General features: G+C 46.8%; 1 protein-coding gene across 1 annotated transcript in view; it reads right to left on the bottom strand.

Annotated features, from left to right (window-relative positions):
- The window catches only part of GRIK4 (glutamate ionotropic receptor kainate type subunit 4), a 208,349-nt gene that overhangs the window by 121,727 nt on the left and 68,959 nt on the right, over window positions 1-17,663 (bottom strand). The window contains exon 2 of the mRNA XM_062594730.1: window positions 16,511-16,642. Within this exon, the coding sequence (XP_062450714.1) occupies window positions 16,511-16,592 (82 nt within the window). The 5' untranslated portion in view covers window positions 16,593-16,642. The remainder of the gene's footprint in view (window positions 1-16,510; window positions 16,643-17,663) is intronic.

Here is a 17,663-nt window from a genome sequence, read left to right as displayed (position 1 = left end):
CAGCAGAGCCTGCACTCCAGCAACTCCCAGCACAGCATCGAGCTTTAGCCCTGAAAGGTTGTGGTGACCTGCTGAAGTGGAGCGGGTGAAGAAGTACATCATCTACCGCATGCATACCTGTGCACAGATTTATTTGCTGGCCCTGGAGAAGGCTGGATGAAAACGCAAGCAGACAGTAACATGTTGCACCATTCCCTGCCGGCGCTGGCCGTGGCAGCTCGGCACAGTTAGCCAGTGCAGTCTTTCCAAATATGAATAGTGCTGGACTGTTTCCAGGTTTGGGGACACAGGGGAGGGACACAGGGGAGTGAAGAATAGAGGCAGAACATTTGAAACAAAAGTGTGTGGCTGTATTCATTGAATGACTTTTTCAAAAGGGCTTTGATGTTAGTCACTCAGATGCTCTTTCGCACATTTATTCTGGAGTTCAAAGCACAAGGTTTTCTTATTATTATTTTTGTTCTCACTCTACCTTTTCATGTTAAAAAAAAACCATCCATGCTTCATAGTAGAAAGAAGTGGTTGCATTTCAGTCGCAGGAGAGAAAACTCTCAACCCCAGTGCTTTTCTAAACCAAGCCGCAAAATCTTTTTGAGGTTAGTTGATTCCCTAAATGTCAGGACACGTGTTTCCAAGGTGTGCTTAGCAGCATGAGCTTCTGCTCTAAGACCCTCTGTGCTGCTAGGCCCTGCCTGAAAAATGCTTTCCACTTCCTTGCAGTAAAACTGATAGTCTTTGGAATGAATATCCACCTACCCCCAGCAAAAGACATCCCTTGCTGTTTGCCATCAAAAACCAGATGAGCCCAGAAATGAGGAAGAAGAGAAGCAAGGGCAGCAGGAGGTACCACAGCCAGCTTGAAGCTGCCCCTCGGAATGTACAGCTGCCTAGATCACCACGAAAAACATCATCTGCCTGGAAGTCCTGGGGTGTAGGGAAATGAAAGCCTCTTTCAGCTGACCATCGTGTTACAGGCTTACTGCTATGCTTTGCAAAGGCATCTACTCTGACCTCAAAATGCTGCTATGCACCATGAACGCTAGAGTTGGCTGAGATGACCAAGAAGATATTACTTGATAAGCACTGACTGCTCCTCCAGAGCTATTACAGGCTATCAAGTAAATGAGACATGTTATGGGGGGAAAAAATAGCAAAGAGCCTGTATTTACACAAAAGCCCTTAATGACTCCATCGCTGTGTCAGCTTCACATGCTTGACAAGACAGATACAGGCGAAGTTTGAGTCTCCTACCTTCATTTCATTTCCTTTTCATAAAGCAAAGTGCAGTGGCCACAGATGAATTCTCCCTCTCTCTTCCTCTTCCTAGATTTAGCTTGAGATGTCCTTATGTCACTCAAGTAGAAGGGTGAGGCTGGGGTTGCCTCAACGTCAATCTGTAAACATCTCATAAACCACAATGCAGCAGCAGAGCCTCAGATAACTATTGGGGTTAGCGAAGCAGATGAAGCGTTCAACACCTTCATGCTCACACCCAATGTCTCACTTCATTTTTCTGAGCTGTTTTCACCTTCTGCCTCTTGCTATCCAGCTAAAAGCAAAGCATCTGGCAAGATGCTGTTTCAGTTTTTTTTTTTTCACTAGCCTTTGTGCTTACAGTTTATGGTTCATTTTCTATCAACTGTGGAGAACTTGTAATGTTCAGAGACACCCTGCCATTCAGCTGCTGTAGACGCCAGCCTGGAGAGGGGCAGAGGCTGGCCCCAAGAGGAGCTGATGCTCTCCTTGATGCTGTTCCCACCCCAAACAAGCAGCACTGAAGCATTCAGAGACAGAACTTGTCACACATATTCCCACAGTGATTTGTGGATTGCATGCACCATTCCCCATGGAAATGGTCCTATCTCTGTCCCATTTAGGATATCTTGTGATGCACTCGGAGCACCTTATATCCCCTTCTCTAAGCCTATGTGCATGTTCCGGAGCAATGCACACTCCAGCTCTTCCATTCTTTTTGTTCCCACTGTCAATCATTTCACCAAGATTATTTGTAAGGCTGTGGGGACTGAAAAAACACAGAAATAGAAAACAGTAACCTAGAGACGGGGAAGGGAAGGAGTTCAAAGTGCTTTCCTGCTAAAACAACAACCCAAGCTGCCTGCAAATAAAACTCCCAGCTCATCAAGTAACTCTGAACACTGAGGGTGCTTAATAAAGATTACTTTTCTATAGTTCCACTTGCCTGAGGCATCATTCTTCGCTAATGAGATGCTCCATGGGATTTAAAGGCATGATGGTAGAACAGGTTTCTCAACCACAGTTGTTAGAATAAAAACAAGCTTTTGTTTTCTGCTCCAAAAACCAAGCACTCAGACCCTAGCCTGCTGATGGGAGAAAGGTAATGTGAGCACCTGTCTGCTGCCAGCTACCCAAGGATAGCCCTGTAGGAGCACAGACCACATAATGCATTTAGCTGCTTGTTTTTCCTTGCCACAATTTAATGAATGTGCCTTCCAGCAGAACTGCTCTGGATCCTCAGTCATGCCAAGCTTGACAACCACACTGCTGTCTGGGAGACTCCAGAGGCAGCTATCCCATAGCATTACCCACTCAGGACAGGTCACATCAGGGACTTTGGGGCAAGTCCTGCTAGGGGCTGCAGTGTGGAGGAGTCCCAGGAGCATTGCTTCCTGCCTGGGCAGAAACCACTGCAGCCATCCACCTAACCCCAAAAGGCTCAACACCAGCTTCTGCAATGAACCAGCATAAGTATGGCTGGAGAGACACCTCAAGTGGCTATTGCATGGGATTTGCACAGCTATTGCAAGATCATTCAACATCACAGATTTTTAAACTGTTTTTTGCTTTGTTCTTCATGATCACTGACTAAGGTCATGGTATTTCTGAGCATGCCTAGAAGCACAAGTACTTCTTCCCACTGTACCAGCGCCTCCAGTGAAAAAGTGTGCCAAAAAATTCCACATGCCACTGAAATGGATACAAACACAGCAGATAATAAATGCTAGAGGTTTGCCACTGCCAAGCCATGATTCTGCGCAAGGAATGTGGAACAAAATGTTCTGAAGTACAGAAGCCAAATGACAAAATCGACTTTTGCCGCCAGCACAATGGGAAGAGGTGTGGGACAGCTGAAGACGACTGGCAAAACAACCCTGCAGGGTGAATGCAGGAGTTAAGTACCAGTAGGGGCATTCTGCCATGGTAACAATAAATGTCTGTGAATCAGATCTGGTACAAGGCAGGTGCAATCACATGTGCCGTCAAACTCCATGGCATGCACACATATACACTCATAAGGACAAATTCTGTGAGTTGCTGGCGACTATGAAACCCTCCATCAGTGAGATGAGGCAACTAATCCCACCTCTCCGACACTAGTTAGTCAATTCTTCTTGCCAAGGGTACACACTAGAGTTGGGGTGGGGGGGGGGGAATCTGTAATGAGCCTGGAGATCCATGCACAAATCCAAGCTGACACCGCATTACTACTTTTCAGGCTTCATAATCCCTTGGGCTTGGCAAGAAGATCACAGAGGTTTTCAGTTCTTGTGGGCTACAGCCTTAGGCTAGATCTCAGGCCTTCATCCTGGTCTGTACCTTTATGGTATGAAACCAGGATTAATTCCAGGGAACACAGCACATGAAGATCAGTTCCAGTGAGTTCTGCGTATTACAAATGGGGTAGTCAGCAGCAATCCCTCTCAGAAAGAGAGGCATACAAATAGATGGGCAAACAGGGACCCTTCTCTGTCTCTTTCCTGCTATCCCAGCTCTAACTTACTCTCTGAACAAGTTCAGCAGAATCAAACGCGTGAGATTGCAGCTGGGCCGATTTCCCTATTCTAGACGTACTTCAGCACCACTGTTAATCATAAGATTCTTTCAACATTTAGAGACATCAGGTTACCCGTGGACTACTACAGCGATTGGATAGCAACCCTCTGGAAAACCCTGGACAAATAACATTAGCCTCCTGCAGACTCTGCTGGAGCCACCTCTGCCTGGGAACACTGAATAGCTGCTCCACCCTGAGCTTCGTCCTAACAGCACAATAGTAGAAAAGCAGTGCAGACCTAGCAGTTCTGTCACTGTCCTTCTCCTAAACCTTGTTATATCGCCTCCAGCTTTTGTCTAGCTTTATAACTCAGATCTTAAATTAAAGCTACACCAGAAATTTTGTGTGAAAGCACAGAGACCAAGGACTTGGACAGAACACGATGAACAAAGCAGGTCTTGAACTCTGGATGGCCTGCATCTTCTCTGATATTTCCAACCTGCTGGCTCCCATGGAGCAAACACCGCTTTTCAAGTTGTGCGAAAAGAGCCTGTAGGCTCTTGAATTTCCCTAAGCACAGAGCAGGAGAGATTCTGAAACCTCAGAAAGGGTTACAGGAATAGAGGAGGGGGGAATCAAACCCCATCCTTCCTCGAGCGTTAGCCTTTTGTACCTCACAGAATCAGACTCTACCTTGCAAACCATTTGCCCATCCTGTGCTCCGCAAGCTGTCTGGCTCAGGTACAGATATCACTGAGGGTGGACTGCCTGACAAGAAGAACTGGTCTTTACTTCTGTGGACAATTTCAGAAGCATCTGGAGCAGTTATGCTTTCATGATTACCACTAAAGAGAGATAGGTCAGAAACACATGAAAGTTGACAGGTGACATCTGCATTAAGTTGAGAGGCCAGGTAAAGTTAGCTGAGAGCACCTGGTTGCTCTTCTGCAATAGATCCATTCTTGCAGAAGTTAATCAGCACCCATTAATACTTACTAGGATCATCTCATCCTAATGCAATGGCAGTCCCCAAGATTTCTTGCACTCGCTTTCCCTCCTTCTGCATACAATGAGGTTTCATTCCCTTGTATCATTCTTTTCCAGTGGTCAAGTGAAAGCATATCACAGGCAACTTGCTCACTACCCGCTGCTCTGTGCCTCCATGCTGGAGGAGCCTGGCCCTTCCCCTGCATCACATGCACGTTCCCCCATGTAGGCTAAGCTCTTCCTTCATGAATCCCTGCAGCAGATTAAAACTCAGTTTATTAAATAAGACAGTGCTCTAACAAGGGTAATCCACAGATTTCACTCATTTAAACCCTATTTCATCTCAACCAAGTAGACCTATTTCCATTTAACAATCTTAATTCTTTTAGCACTTTCCGGCTCCCAAATTGGCTTCGACAGCAGAATTGACACTCAGCCATCATTTGCAGTAAAGTCCCATTTAGTCTCTCCAAACACCTACAGTGGCTGGAGGTGCAGGAGAAATTCATGAGTGGCATCTCTGGGAAAATAAGCCATGCCTCCTCGCGGCCTTCAGGTGCCGACAGCCCTCACGTGGCAGGGGCCAAGCAGCTCTAACCCTGCAGATGTCTCCTGCTGCCGCTCCCAACAGTGCCCCAGCCCCCTGAGCACCTGCTCTCTTTGCTTCTCGGCCAGCTGGGCTTCCCTTTGCCCCTTCCTCCATGAGCCACACATTCAAACCTCTCAAGGTCTCCCCAGCGCAGAGAGGGGCCATCATGGGCCAGATGCCTGGGCATCGCCGGCATTTGCCTCCCTGATCTCCAAAATACACCCCCCTGTTTCCAGGAGCCTTCCTCCAGCCAGGGTCTGGGAGCAACAGATGGGGAGCAAGGTCCGTGGCAGGGTGGGTGGGGAGGGAGGTATGCACCGCACACCACTTTACAGAGGAGAGGAAGAAGATCACTCCCAGGTGGCAAATGAGGAAGCCCAAGGCATACAAAAGCTAAGCGCCTTCTGTTGTCCTAGGTGTTTCCCTAATTCTCATCACAGTACAGACCAAGTGTCTCCTGTAGACATCTCCGTAACCCTTGTCACACCTGGGAACAGGCACTGGCCTCCCAGCTACACACACACACCAACTGGACCAGGCTCCTTCCCACGCTCATCTTCTCTCCCAGGGATGAACTCACAGGAGGGTTGTGGGGAAAAACCCTACTCCTAAAGTGACTTTGCTGCCTTTGGCAGCTTTCCCAGCAACGGACAACGTGCAGTCCGAGGCACTCATTTGTCCTTGCTGCTCACAGCTGTTTTACCTATGGAGAGCATCCTGCGCCGTTCCCCCCATCCCTCCCACAACCTCGCTTGCATCACGTTCGACTCCCAGCAAAGGCAGAGCGAGCCCTGTGCATGGGGCATCGCAGCAGCGTGCAGGGAGCCAGCACTGTCTCACCAGCTTTGCCAGCAGGGTCTGATCTCTTCCACCTCTGGCACTGGGGCTTTTTCAGTTGCCATAGGTTCAAAACACCTGGATGGCAAGAGCTGGAGCTTCTGAATCTAAGCCAGGCCAGTTTGGGCTTTTAGCCTTACAAGGGGGTGTGTATTTCAAACCGAGCCACAAGCAATTAACTGCAGAGGGGGTACTTGAAATGAGGGCCCTTCCAGGTCAAAAGCATCTTTTCTGGGATGGTTGCCCAGCCAGCCCGCAATGCCTTATGCTACCAAGAGCGCATTAACACCTGACTGAGCTGAGCACTGCACACATTGCATCCAGCAGAGCTGGTCCCTGAGCTTGCAGGCCACATATCCAGGGAGCACAGAAAAGCAAGCTTGCCAAGAGCTACACAGCAGGAGAGGCAGGAATAAATCTCAGCACACAAAGCATAATGCTCCACACAGAAAGAAACCCTACCTTACACCCACAGCATGGGGACCTAAACTCTGCTCTGAGAGACTGTTACGAATTGGAACTGTTTGCTTTCTTCTTCCTCCCATCTGCCATCCTCCAGCTTGCCTTCTCAGAAGGATTGTAATAGCTCATAGTAATAACTCCAACTTTATTCTCAACTCACCTTCAGAAACTCAGGGCACTACCCTAAACTGCAAGGCTGTCCTCTATCTCATTTCATGAAAATGATCTCAAAATTCACATCACAGCCATTACAGATATGCATCTCCCTAAAAGCAAGTAATCACACTTTTCAGTGAAGTTTCCAGAGGTGTCCCATGCTCCATCATCAACCTTATAACTACTTACTGCCCTCGCATACTAGAAGTTGCTGCTTGGACCCAAAGCTTGCCTCCCTTGCATGCTCATTCAAATACTGTAAGTCAACCTAACTCCTGCTCACATCCAAAAAACCTCCTGCTCAATTCAGGTGGTGCTCTAAATGCAAGTTAATTGGTCCATGGGGAGGAACAAATATCAAGATCTAAATATTGCTGATGCTGGCACTAAGATTACAGGTGCTCTGAGCTGCCAAGACAGATGCTTTCTGTCAAGCGAGCACCGCTTTGCAGTATGATGTTTCTCACTCCTGCAAGGGTCACTTAAGGATATTTAATTCAGGCTTATTCTGCAGTGAAGCGAAGCTCACCACAAAGCATGTGAAATCCATCCTTCCTCAACTGGCCAGAGGGAGAGCCAAGGGCAAGGGGCTGGACAGGAGTAATCTGTAATGCAAACTAATGCACAAGTCTATCTCACGCAGCACTGGAGCTTTCAGCAAAAATTCCAGCTTCACTGATTTTGGCTGAGAGTTGGAATTAATTTTGGCAGCTGTTTAGGCAGAAAAGGAGACATCTTTCATTCATGTAATTGATCTTATATATATATATATATATATAAACACAAAAGAAATGACAATAGCTCTTGCTACGACTATCTTTCCCTCTATGAAAGGAAAAGGTCCGCGTTAAAAATGGCTGAGCCACTAAATACACAAAGCACCGCCCAGGAGTAACAACAGTATTTAGATATAAAACAGTCATCTGGGGTTTCATGGCTCTCAGATCTTGATCCTTGGCTTGGAGGGAACCCTTAACATCCAGGAGCAGAAAGCAGACTGCAGAAGCAAACATCCAGACACACAATTATTTGTGTCCATCCTCAGTCACTCGCCTGTGATTGCACAGAACTGTGACTTTAAGAGAGGCTATGACATTTTCACTGATGCACCCCTCCCTCCCTCCCTGGCTCCTCTCCTTCAGCAGATTTTCCACTTCCTGCTGAATTGGCATCTACAAAGAGACTGAGGCAGGTTCCCAACCCGCACAGCAGCAGAGCGCTCCAAAGCATGGGGCTCCACACGGCTTGCACAGGACTTTCACCAGCTCTGGCTAGCAAATGGCTTTCATTAAACATGCAAATGAAAAAAAAAAAACAGGTCTATGCTGGTTTGCTACATGCACATCTTGACTGTTTCCCATAACTATCAGCTTACTTTCCTAGCCAGATGTTCTATATACACAGATCTATAGCTATATACATATATCTGTGCACACGTGTCTGCACCTGTGTGTATGTGTACACGCACACATACATATACATATATATAAAATGAAGCAAAACAAAGCCTGAGGCCTTTGGGGATGTATGATAGCATTAACCTGTCTCTCAGATATTACTGAACATGAACAGATCAATGACGATAACAGCCTGTTGGAAAAGGGAAGGAGGAAGGGACATGCCACAGAGGTGCACAACCCACAAAGATCGTCCGTCTCATTGAAGCCAACCCCCTTTTTGCTCTTGTACTCTGTAGCATCCATCTGGCATACAAATCTGCTTATTATTTATATTATTACAGGGTTGGATTCCTTAGTTGCAGACAAGGCATTCATTGCATTTTGCTTAGCAAAAAATACAGCCTAGAGGTACCTCCCGGCCCTGAGCTACCGAGCAAGGTGAGGAGCGCTGGCAGCCCCACGGCGCAGGAGAGCCGGGGCAGGTCACAAGCAGGCACACCTTGGGTCCAAGCTGCTGGCACACACGGGACACCCGTTGTCACAAGGCCACCTCAACAGGGCACAGCAGAGCAGGATGCCAGCATGACTCATGTCAGGTCATCCCCCTTTCTACCAAGCCCAACCTGCTACGAGGGAGCTCCATGCACACATGTGGCTCAGGAAGTTTTGAGCCAAGTGCAGTCAGCCCTGTCCATGTGCAATTCAACACAGCCATCTCCATGCTGAAAGAAATCATCCACCCCTCAATCCTTGGCACCTTGACTTCAGCCAGTATGCTAAATAGGCCCTTAATGGTCTAAAATCGAAGCAAGAGAAGGCACGGATACAGGAATACCTCCAGGACATGAAGGCAGGCCAGCATTACTGAGGTGACCTCTTAGGGGAATGCTGACATCCAGTAGGACTGGGTGCTCTCCCAAATCCAATCTATAAATGCTCCTTGCAGCTACAGAAAGGGCCTTCCCTTCTCTCGCTTCCTGAGAACATCTTTTGTACAGGGGAGACATTCAAGGGGTCTTGTGCAGCTCCATCCAATCCCCCCTTTCTCCTTGGAAGTGCTTGTTCTCCTCCCAGAGTTTCCCTCTGACTAGACAGCCCTAGTTAGCCGCCTGCCTCCGCAGGCAGGGAAGCAGCCCGGTCCAGCACTGGGAGAACTCACACTAGCAGGTCTGGCAGGAACACCACAGGAATCGCTGCTAGCTCATGTGGACTGCACAGTGACTACCTTCTCCTCAAGTATCTTCATCGGCACAAACTCAGGGAGCCTGAACGCTCTCCCTTAAACAGAGATGGACACCAAAAGCATCCAAAAAAGCTATTTTCACCTGTTTCAGAAGAAAATTGATTAAATGAGACACTGCAGCATGCCTTAGAAGCACAAAGCCCACCCCTGAACACGCAGATGAGAGAAGACAGTTTCTGCTGACTCTTCCTGAAAGCTTCATGCTCCTTTGGAAGTATCCCACCACCCTGTGTGAGCTGACCAGAAGCAGAGGTACCACTGCAAGACCTTTCAGGACAGGGAAGCTATGCCTCACAGACACAACACTGTTGGCTGCTCTTCCCAGTATTTGGGCAAGGCTGCAATACAGCTCTGCCTGGGGAGAGCTGCAAGGAAAAATGGGCAAGTCCAGGCAATGAATTGCTGAAAAGGAATGACATATTTATGGGTGATTTTTTCTTTAAATAAGGATTTATGCACATAGTGTAGGAAGCATAAATAAAATATCACTCTCCTAGAAGAATAATGAAAACAAAATTAAAAGGCAAATAGTTAATACATGAATATTGTATTTTTCTCTACCTTTTACCAGTCTTCAGTAGCAAATGACAAATAACCATGAATCTACTATATCTTAATGAACTTAACTGGACTTTTTTAATATTGGGGGAAATGAAACATTTATTATGTTTCAACCAGACAAATTTATTAAGGCAAGCATCAACAAAGATGTTGATACATGTCCTCCTCTTCCTGCGCAATTCTCGTTCTTCAGATTCTAGGAAAGCCCTGAATGAAATATGAAAGCCTTCAGAAAAAATATATAAAAACAATAAAGGTCAAACTCTACGTGCAGGTACTCAAAGAAGCCTAACAACGTACAAATCAAGTAGATGAAGAAATGGAAACGCAGCCGTCCAGCACTTCACAGCTCCAAGGACCAAGGGTGCTAGTGGGTCATATCCCCATGGAAAGTCTCCAAGAGACACACACCTACGGTGTGGGCTTGAAGGGTGCACACCTGATGCACCATGCTTTGAGCCTCTCAGGACCCAGGCCCCAACACACATGTGGAATGCATTTACCAACACAGAGCGATCTGGTCCATATAAGAAGCCAGCTAATCACATATGTATTTTAGTGACCTACTTCATTTCTAGCTCAATTCTTCCTTCCCAGTCTGCTCCCTTTGGGCTAGGAGTAATTAGCTCTGCCTCCTTCTGCACCAGCAGTACCTAGAGTCATTGCTCCCACAACGCATGGGACTATTGGCCAGAGGAGAGTAGTCCACTAATCCCCTGCCAGAAGCTTTGTTTTTTTAAACCTTACCCGTATTTACAGGTTGAAAGGTTTTCCAGCAACAGCACCACCGTGTGAGACTTAAAGAGACTGTTTCCCTGCTTTAAGCTGATCACCAGAGTCTTGCTGGGTTCAAAGCCTGAGTAAGGCCATTTCTCTGCTGGAGAATACCACCCTGGTAGACAGCAGTTCATTGCAGTTGCATTGGTATCGTCTGCAAAGGCCTCAGATATGCCAGGAACCAGCACAGCATATGCAAAGGTGTTTGTATTTTGTCTGCCACAACGTTAAATGCTCCTCTGCTTCCTCACAGGCAAGAGAAGTGGAGTTTAAAAGATGTGTCAGCTAGTTGCAGTCGAGAGAAGGAAGGAGCAGAGCTGGCACAAAGCAACCTGCCACGAAGCTGCAGCTCTCCCTGCCTGCTCTAAAGGGCAAAGTAGTGTTTCTCATCATCTCAGCCTGCACCCCAATCAGGAAACATTTGTGTCTGCCCATAGGGGCTGACATAGTAATTTTTCAGTTATGGCACCCAGGGGGCTGAGTGCATCTTTGCCATCAGCAGCAGCACCAGTAAAAGATGCACAGCCTCCTCCTGTTAAGATGTTAATGTTAAATAACATGCTGCCTTGTGGGATCTTTCTTGCAGTGCCTTTAGGAGAATTATGCATATCCCCTGGGAGCTGGGAGAGCTGAACTAAACGGTCCACAATCCTGTTCCTTGCCATTATCTTTTCTTTTTCCTTTACACATTTCTGATGCTTAGTGTTTTTTCCTTGCTTCAGCCTTCCAGCACAGGCACACCAATGTACAAAATGCATTAGAGGGGCAGAATGTCACCACTCAGCTATGGCGCCTTGAACTTTACTAACCAAGCAGCTTACTATCATAAGCATCTTGAGAGGTGAATTTTGCAGGGAGCTGAGGCCATGCAAACGACGCTTTCCTGCGCAGGTCTGACTTTGCAATATGGAGGAAATAGAGGGGTACTATGCCATGTGCTTCCAAAAGGGGCAGGGACAAAGAAAAGCAGGATACATGTGCCCCGTCTGCCTCTTCCCGCCCACCTCCGTATGCATAGCTAAATGTCAGTAATTTTTCATAACTGCTCATGCTTTGGGGGATCCCGAGAACATTTTCTTGAAATTAAAGTTCCAGGATCAGAGCAGATGTTGGAGATTCACAGCTCTTTCAGCATTCCAGATATGTGTAAGCGAGAACAAACGTCCCAGGCTGGCACTTCAGTTTTGGTGACAACACACTGCTAATATGAATTCTTGTACAATCTGACCACGGGTTGCTTCTTTGGCCAATGAAGACATACAAGAAGCACCTGGAGAGCCATAGAGATTGCCTCAGCTTCCAGCTGAGCAGGGAGCAGATGCCTGTTCCCTGGGTACAGGGCAGATGAAAAGCATAGTGGAAACTCCCAGACATCAACATTGGGTCTCACAAAGCAAAACACCCTTATTGCTAGAGCTGCATCTTGCCTTTTGTATAATGTTTGGGAGGCAGAGGGAGGGAAGGGATTTGGACAGACAGCCCAAGGCAATTACAGAAAGGAGCACTTCAAGCAGCTGCAGGGCCGAAGGAGGCCTTGCAAGAATAGTTTGTCAGTAGATCATATGTCAGTACTGATGAGCCTACTGCTACTTAGGGCAATGTCATGAATAAACTACAACCCTGGCTTGTATATGAATTTTAAATGAGTTGTTAGTACACCCAATGAATCTAGCAAGAGAATACCAATTTAGGGCTCTGACGGTCTGGCTCTGTAAGACCAAGTAAATAACTCAGTAAATAACTCAAGTAAATTTCCTGACACTTTATTGAGCATGAGTGAACAAACAAAAAACAAAACCAGAATTACTTCTACGGACAGTTTAAGCTACCGAATAGCAGAACGGGGGAAGACGCTGGCCCAGAGCATGCAGCGCCAGCCATTCCCCTCACCTGCCACTGGGCTGGGCAGAGGGGAGCTCTGGTCTTCTGTGCTTTCGGTGCAGGGAGGATGCAAGACAGCTAGCGTAAGGCACATCTTGGGCCAGCACCGACTACTGGGTTTTGCTTCCAGGATAACTGGAAGCTCTTTCAAGGGCTACAGGATGTCTCCAGGCACTTCCTTACATACCTCCTGGAGCTCTTGGAAACATCTGAGAACCTATCCACTCCTGCCTGTTTTTTCATCCCTGATCACAATCGATTTTTAAGCATCTAAGGAGAGAATATTGCACTGAGCTGACTGAGGAACAAGAGAAAAGGGAAGTGATCTTGGATAAAACGCATAGGAAACGTCAGTGAGGAAACCAGAGTTCCCCCCCCCCCCCCCCACACACACAAATCTCCAGAACAATGTGAACTGTAGGATTCTCTCCAGGATAGGATTACAGGGGAACGTACAGTGTTTAAGGATGAAAAAAAAGTTTGGACAACCATCTTCCCTGAGCATCCCACAGACGAGTAGTACAGTAGTATCTCTGAACATACGATAGTCTGCAAATTGCTCTTGGTCACGCCAAAGTTGCGCAGAAGGTCACGCTATAGCCTATATTCTGATCGCCGTTTTGCGCGGATGATGTTGCTAACGCTCACTGCAACGCAATGCACAGCGGCTCCCACGTAGGCTAGCGAAACAACATTGCCCTTCCTGTCACTGCGTGCTCAAAGACGAAGCAATCTGCTGCCTAGAATTCCACTGAGAAATATCAGGGCCAGGATCGTCTGGAAACCCCAAGAGAGCAGCAGCGGGGAAGCTGGGTGCTTGGTTTCAAAGCCAGACCGCGTCCCCCCGAATCAGCAGCACCCTGCCTCCTTCCAGCTGCAAAACCAGGCGCAGCGCACAGTTTTCTTCTGGCTATTTGGTGCAGCACGGCATTGCCTATGTTCACCTCACATTACTAATCATAAAACTGTGCATTTGAGTGGCCTGTTACCAGATGGCTTTCAGAGTTATTTTAAATGTTAACTTGCATTTTCTTTGAATATTCAAATGTTCATGCTGGTCTGTTTTCCTTCCCTATGCAGTGCATTGATTTATGTTGCTAGATATCATATCTCCCTGCCTTGCCAAAAGTATGCATTTGGGAATGATTTCAGGGCTGCTGGTAATATTTTTCTCTGCTTTTATTTTGTACTTTATTTTATTAACTTTTTTGCTGAATATATTGTTAAAATAAAACTGCGTCTTCAAGAAACAAAATCAAAACCCAAACCCCTCCTCAGCTCTTTGCCCATCTGCCTCAGACTCCATCATTTTCAGAGAAGTTAGCTCCATGACTACGAGCACAACAGCAGCAGTACCTATGTATTAACATACCTACCTGAAACTCCCCCCCTCAGTAAATTCTTGTTTTAGAATGAGGTGTGTGGGGATTAGCCAAGTCCTGAACCCCTAAAGTCACTTCTTCAGCAGATTGAGTCTCCTTCACAAATACGTCCAGGTAAGAGGTAAGGACTACTGGTGTCCTTAGACATGAGGTTCCTAGATGCCCCTGTGACTTGGCTGGGGATCCCTGGCCATTCTTATATGTAATGCTCTCTGGCACAGAAGCTGTGGCCTTTAGTGACTTTCAGGAGGAGCAAAGTTCCTTCTCATTCCCTCAAAAAATGACTCATTCTTCTGCCACCCTAACACAAGTTCTTCAGTTCTAGGAGGATTCAGCAGATACATTTGCAATGCCTTGCCCTCTGCAGGCTACAGAAATCTAGTATTTCCTTCTTAGATCAGGCAGCAGTGTAAGGTTTAGGGGGGTAACTATGTTCAGAGTTTCTCCTTTAAGCTAGCAAAGGAATTTTACGAGGTGGAGGGGAAGGGGGGAAGCAAATGCATGGGATTTTAAACTGGAGAGATGGAGCAAAGGTAGCACGATCTCTGTGTGAATGAGCTCAATACTGCAGGCGAGGCGGGCTCTGGGACAGAGACCAAGGCACCGCAGCATTGGTGCTAGACAACATTTTGTTTTTGTACCCAGGCACTGCAGTCCTGGGACACTGCAGGTGCATGACTGCTAATGAGGAAATGACAAATTTATTCAGTATGCGCTTAGCTATTTACCACCCTGCATCCCCACTAAGCATTAAGGCATAGTTGTGTGCTAGTATGTGGGACTCTGACATGCAAGCTAGCCTTAGTTCAAAGGTGTGAGTGATTTCTATTATGAATATATCTTAAGCCCCTGTGAAGTGACGAGATCTCCACGTACCAAGTAGTGGATACCAGGTATAGAAGAAAAAGTCAGTCATTTGGACAGGAGGATGTGGAGGGACTTTCCACCATGGTTGTTAGTGGTGAAGTCCTCAGCATACAGAAACCCCAGCTTCTTCTTGTCTGCCTTCAGGGTCAGCACCGAGGTGGCTTCACAGCAGCCACCACCAGCCTCACTTCAGCAGCCTCAGAGTGCACGCAAAGTTGGGACGCAGAAGACAAAGCTATTTCAGCCTAGCAGGTGGCCCAAGTGCCACACTATTTCCAGCCCTCAACTCAAAGCACAGCCTGACCTCTCACAAACATCTTTCCATTTCACTCCAGGCTCCACTGCGGAGCCTGGACAATAACGCTGGTTCCCAGACCAGCTCGCAGACCAGCGCAGCTACGCGTACTGCTGGGGACCTTCCCCTACCGCTCCTCGGGGGGGCGAGTGGGGCACAAAGCGTAACGAAGGGTCTCTCCCCTTCAACACCCTGCTAACATACCCTCCGTATCCACCCCCTTCTGCTTGCTGAAGTGTCTGTCCATCAACGTGAAACGCAGCCTGCAGAGCCGAAGAGTATGCAGCACGAGTGCTGCCCATGAATCACAGGCGCTGGGGATATAAAATACCCCGCCACCCCTCCCCACGCCTGCCAGCACAGACCCTCCCTTGCTATATTTCTGAGCTGCACCAATCCGTGCCAGCAAAGGGCAGAAGTAATTTTACTTCAAGTGTCACCTGTGAAAGTTGCAAATGGGGGCAGGAACAGATTAGCTTCTTATCTGCAACAAATAGTTAATAAAAACAGCTAGTAGCTCCAGAGAGAACAGACATGAAAAGCAGTTTCCTTTCTAAACAGCAGAGCAAGGTGTCGCTACTATGAAGAGAGTTTCATTATGAGGCATCTGGATGCATTTCTTGTCCCTAATCTGCACAGGCGGCAAGCAGAGATGACGGTGCCTCTTCTTAAACTCTTTTTAATAAAACCCAGAGGAGACTGAATGCATAGAAATCTCTTATAAACAGAGCATTTTAAAGTTATTAATGTTTCTGTGGCACTACTAAACTATGTTCAGCTTGGACTCAAACACTCCTTGCTCATCAACACGGGGACAAATAAGTTTGCAGCAGAAAAATCATTTCCTGTTGTGCAGAGCTTACCAGAGCATCAAGGGGGATGGGGTGTAGGGGGGGACCTAGTTTCATTCCTCAGTGCCTCTTCCAGCAAGTGGCTTTCACTTCAAATTTATACAGGAAAAGATTCCCATCAGGTAACCTTATCACCATAAAAATCAATGCAAATATATACAGTCACCATAAACTGCATTTCATTTACATCCCTGGAATACTATCACAGTCCTTAGAGAAGAGCTAAATCTGAGGCAACCATCAAAGCCTTGACTTTTGCCTCGAGATGAAGATGAGCACATTTCAAAAAACACAGGCAAGACAGACCATAATTTAGTGAGTGACCTGACCCCACTGGAGCAGGGAGCACACCACGTACTCAAGGTGCCCAACAACCAGAAAGGCTCGACTGTCCTTGTCCAACACGGAGAGGTCCGGTTCGCGGAGGGGGGGGTTAAAGGCAGGTCAGACAGTAAGCTCTGTACTCACCAATCCTCAGGGAATGGGGGCTGGCGGCGCTCTTCATTAGCCACAGTAGAAGGAGCACCAGAGGCGCCAAGACACGGGGCATCTTCTATAAATCCTCATGGAGCCCTTTGGTGGTCTGGGCATGACATAACTCTGCAGAGAAGAAGACACGGCACCGTGAGCACCCCGGCTCTCCAACCAGCGACTCAGCAGAATGACAGGGCTTCGAGCTTGCCAAGCGCTTGGGACAAAGCGTCTATTTACCAAAGGAGGAGGAGGAGGAAGCTATTTACAGACTATGAATTATTCAGGAATTGGAGTCAAACTGGGCAAAGATCTTCCAACAAAAAAAGGGAAAGAAATGCAAGGAAAAGTCCAAATATTTCATCTTGGCATTTTTAGCACTTCCACAAAAACAAGCGGAAATCAATATTGAGTCGCATCTATTTAATTTCTCTTTTTTTCATTTAAAGGGTCCTGCAACTTGAAACATAATACTGAGTTCTAGTTCGACAGGGCAAAATATTTTCAAACTAACCACCATTTAAAGAATGGAAGTCAAAGAAAGTCACTTTGGCCACCAAACTAGAAACCATCTCTTTGTATTGTTCCAGCCCCACTGACAGTGACCATTTTCCTTCTCTTTCACATACAAGACGATGCAGGACACAACCAAGAGCAGGTCCATTTCTTTCTCCTTTTGCCAGGCAACCTAGCTGCCAGCACTCAGTGGTCTAGCTTTTGAAATCTAAACACCATTAAAATGGGGAGGCAGCGGCAGAAGGATCCACAAACCTACTGTTATTACAGAAATTGGCACTGGTTGTCCCACAGCAGATTCCCTGATACAGTTAAATGGCATTTGTTAAAAACTTGTTTAAGCAGCTACAGAGAGAGGAGATTTTATGTTATAGGAGAAATGGTTGTCCCTCTAGTTGATAAAATTATCTCCACAGGCAGTAATGTCCTTAAATGCTGACTTTGAGTATTTCATCTGTTACCTTATCTATCCCTTCTCCAATTTACTGGCAAACATTCTCACTCTATTCCATTTGTCTAATTCGTGGGCCAAATATTGAAGTCCTGACACAGGCAAAGTCTTTAATCTGCCTTTGAAGTTACGAGGAGTTTTGTTCGAGAAAGACATAGCTTTTTTTTTTTTTTAACCTGCAAT

This window comes from Rhea pennata, chromosome 24 (genome assembly GCF_028389875.1).
Source record: "Rhea pennata isolate bPtePen1 chromosome 24, bPtePen1.pri, whole genome shotgun sequence".
NCBI classification, from domain to species: Eukaryota; Metazoa; Chordata; class Aves; order Rheiformes; family Rheidae; genus Rhea; species Rhea pennata.
This window is presented reverse-complemented; position numbering and strand designations above follow the sequence as displayed.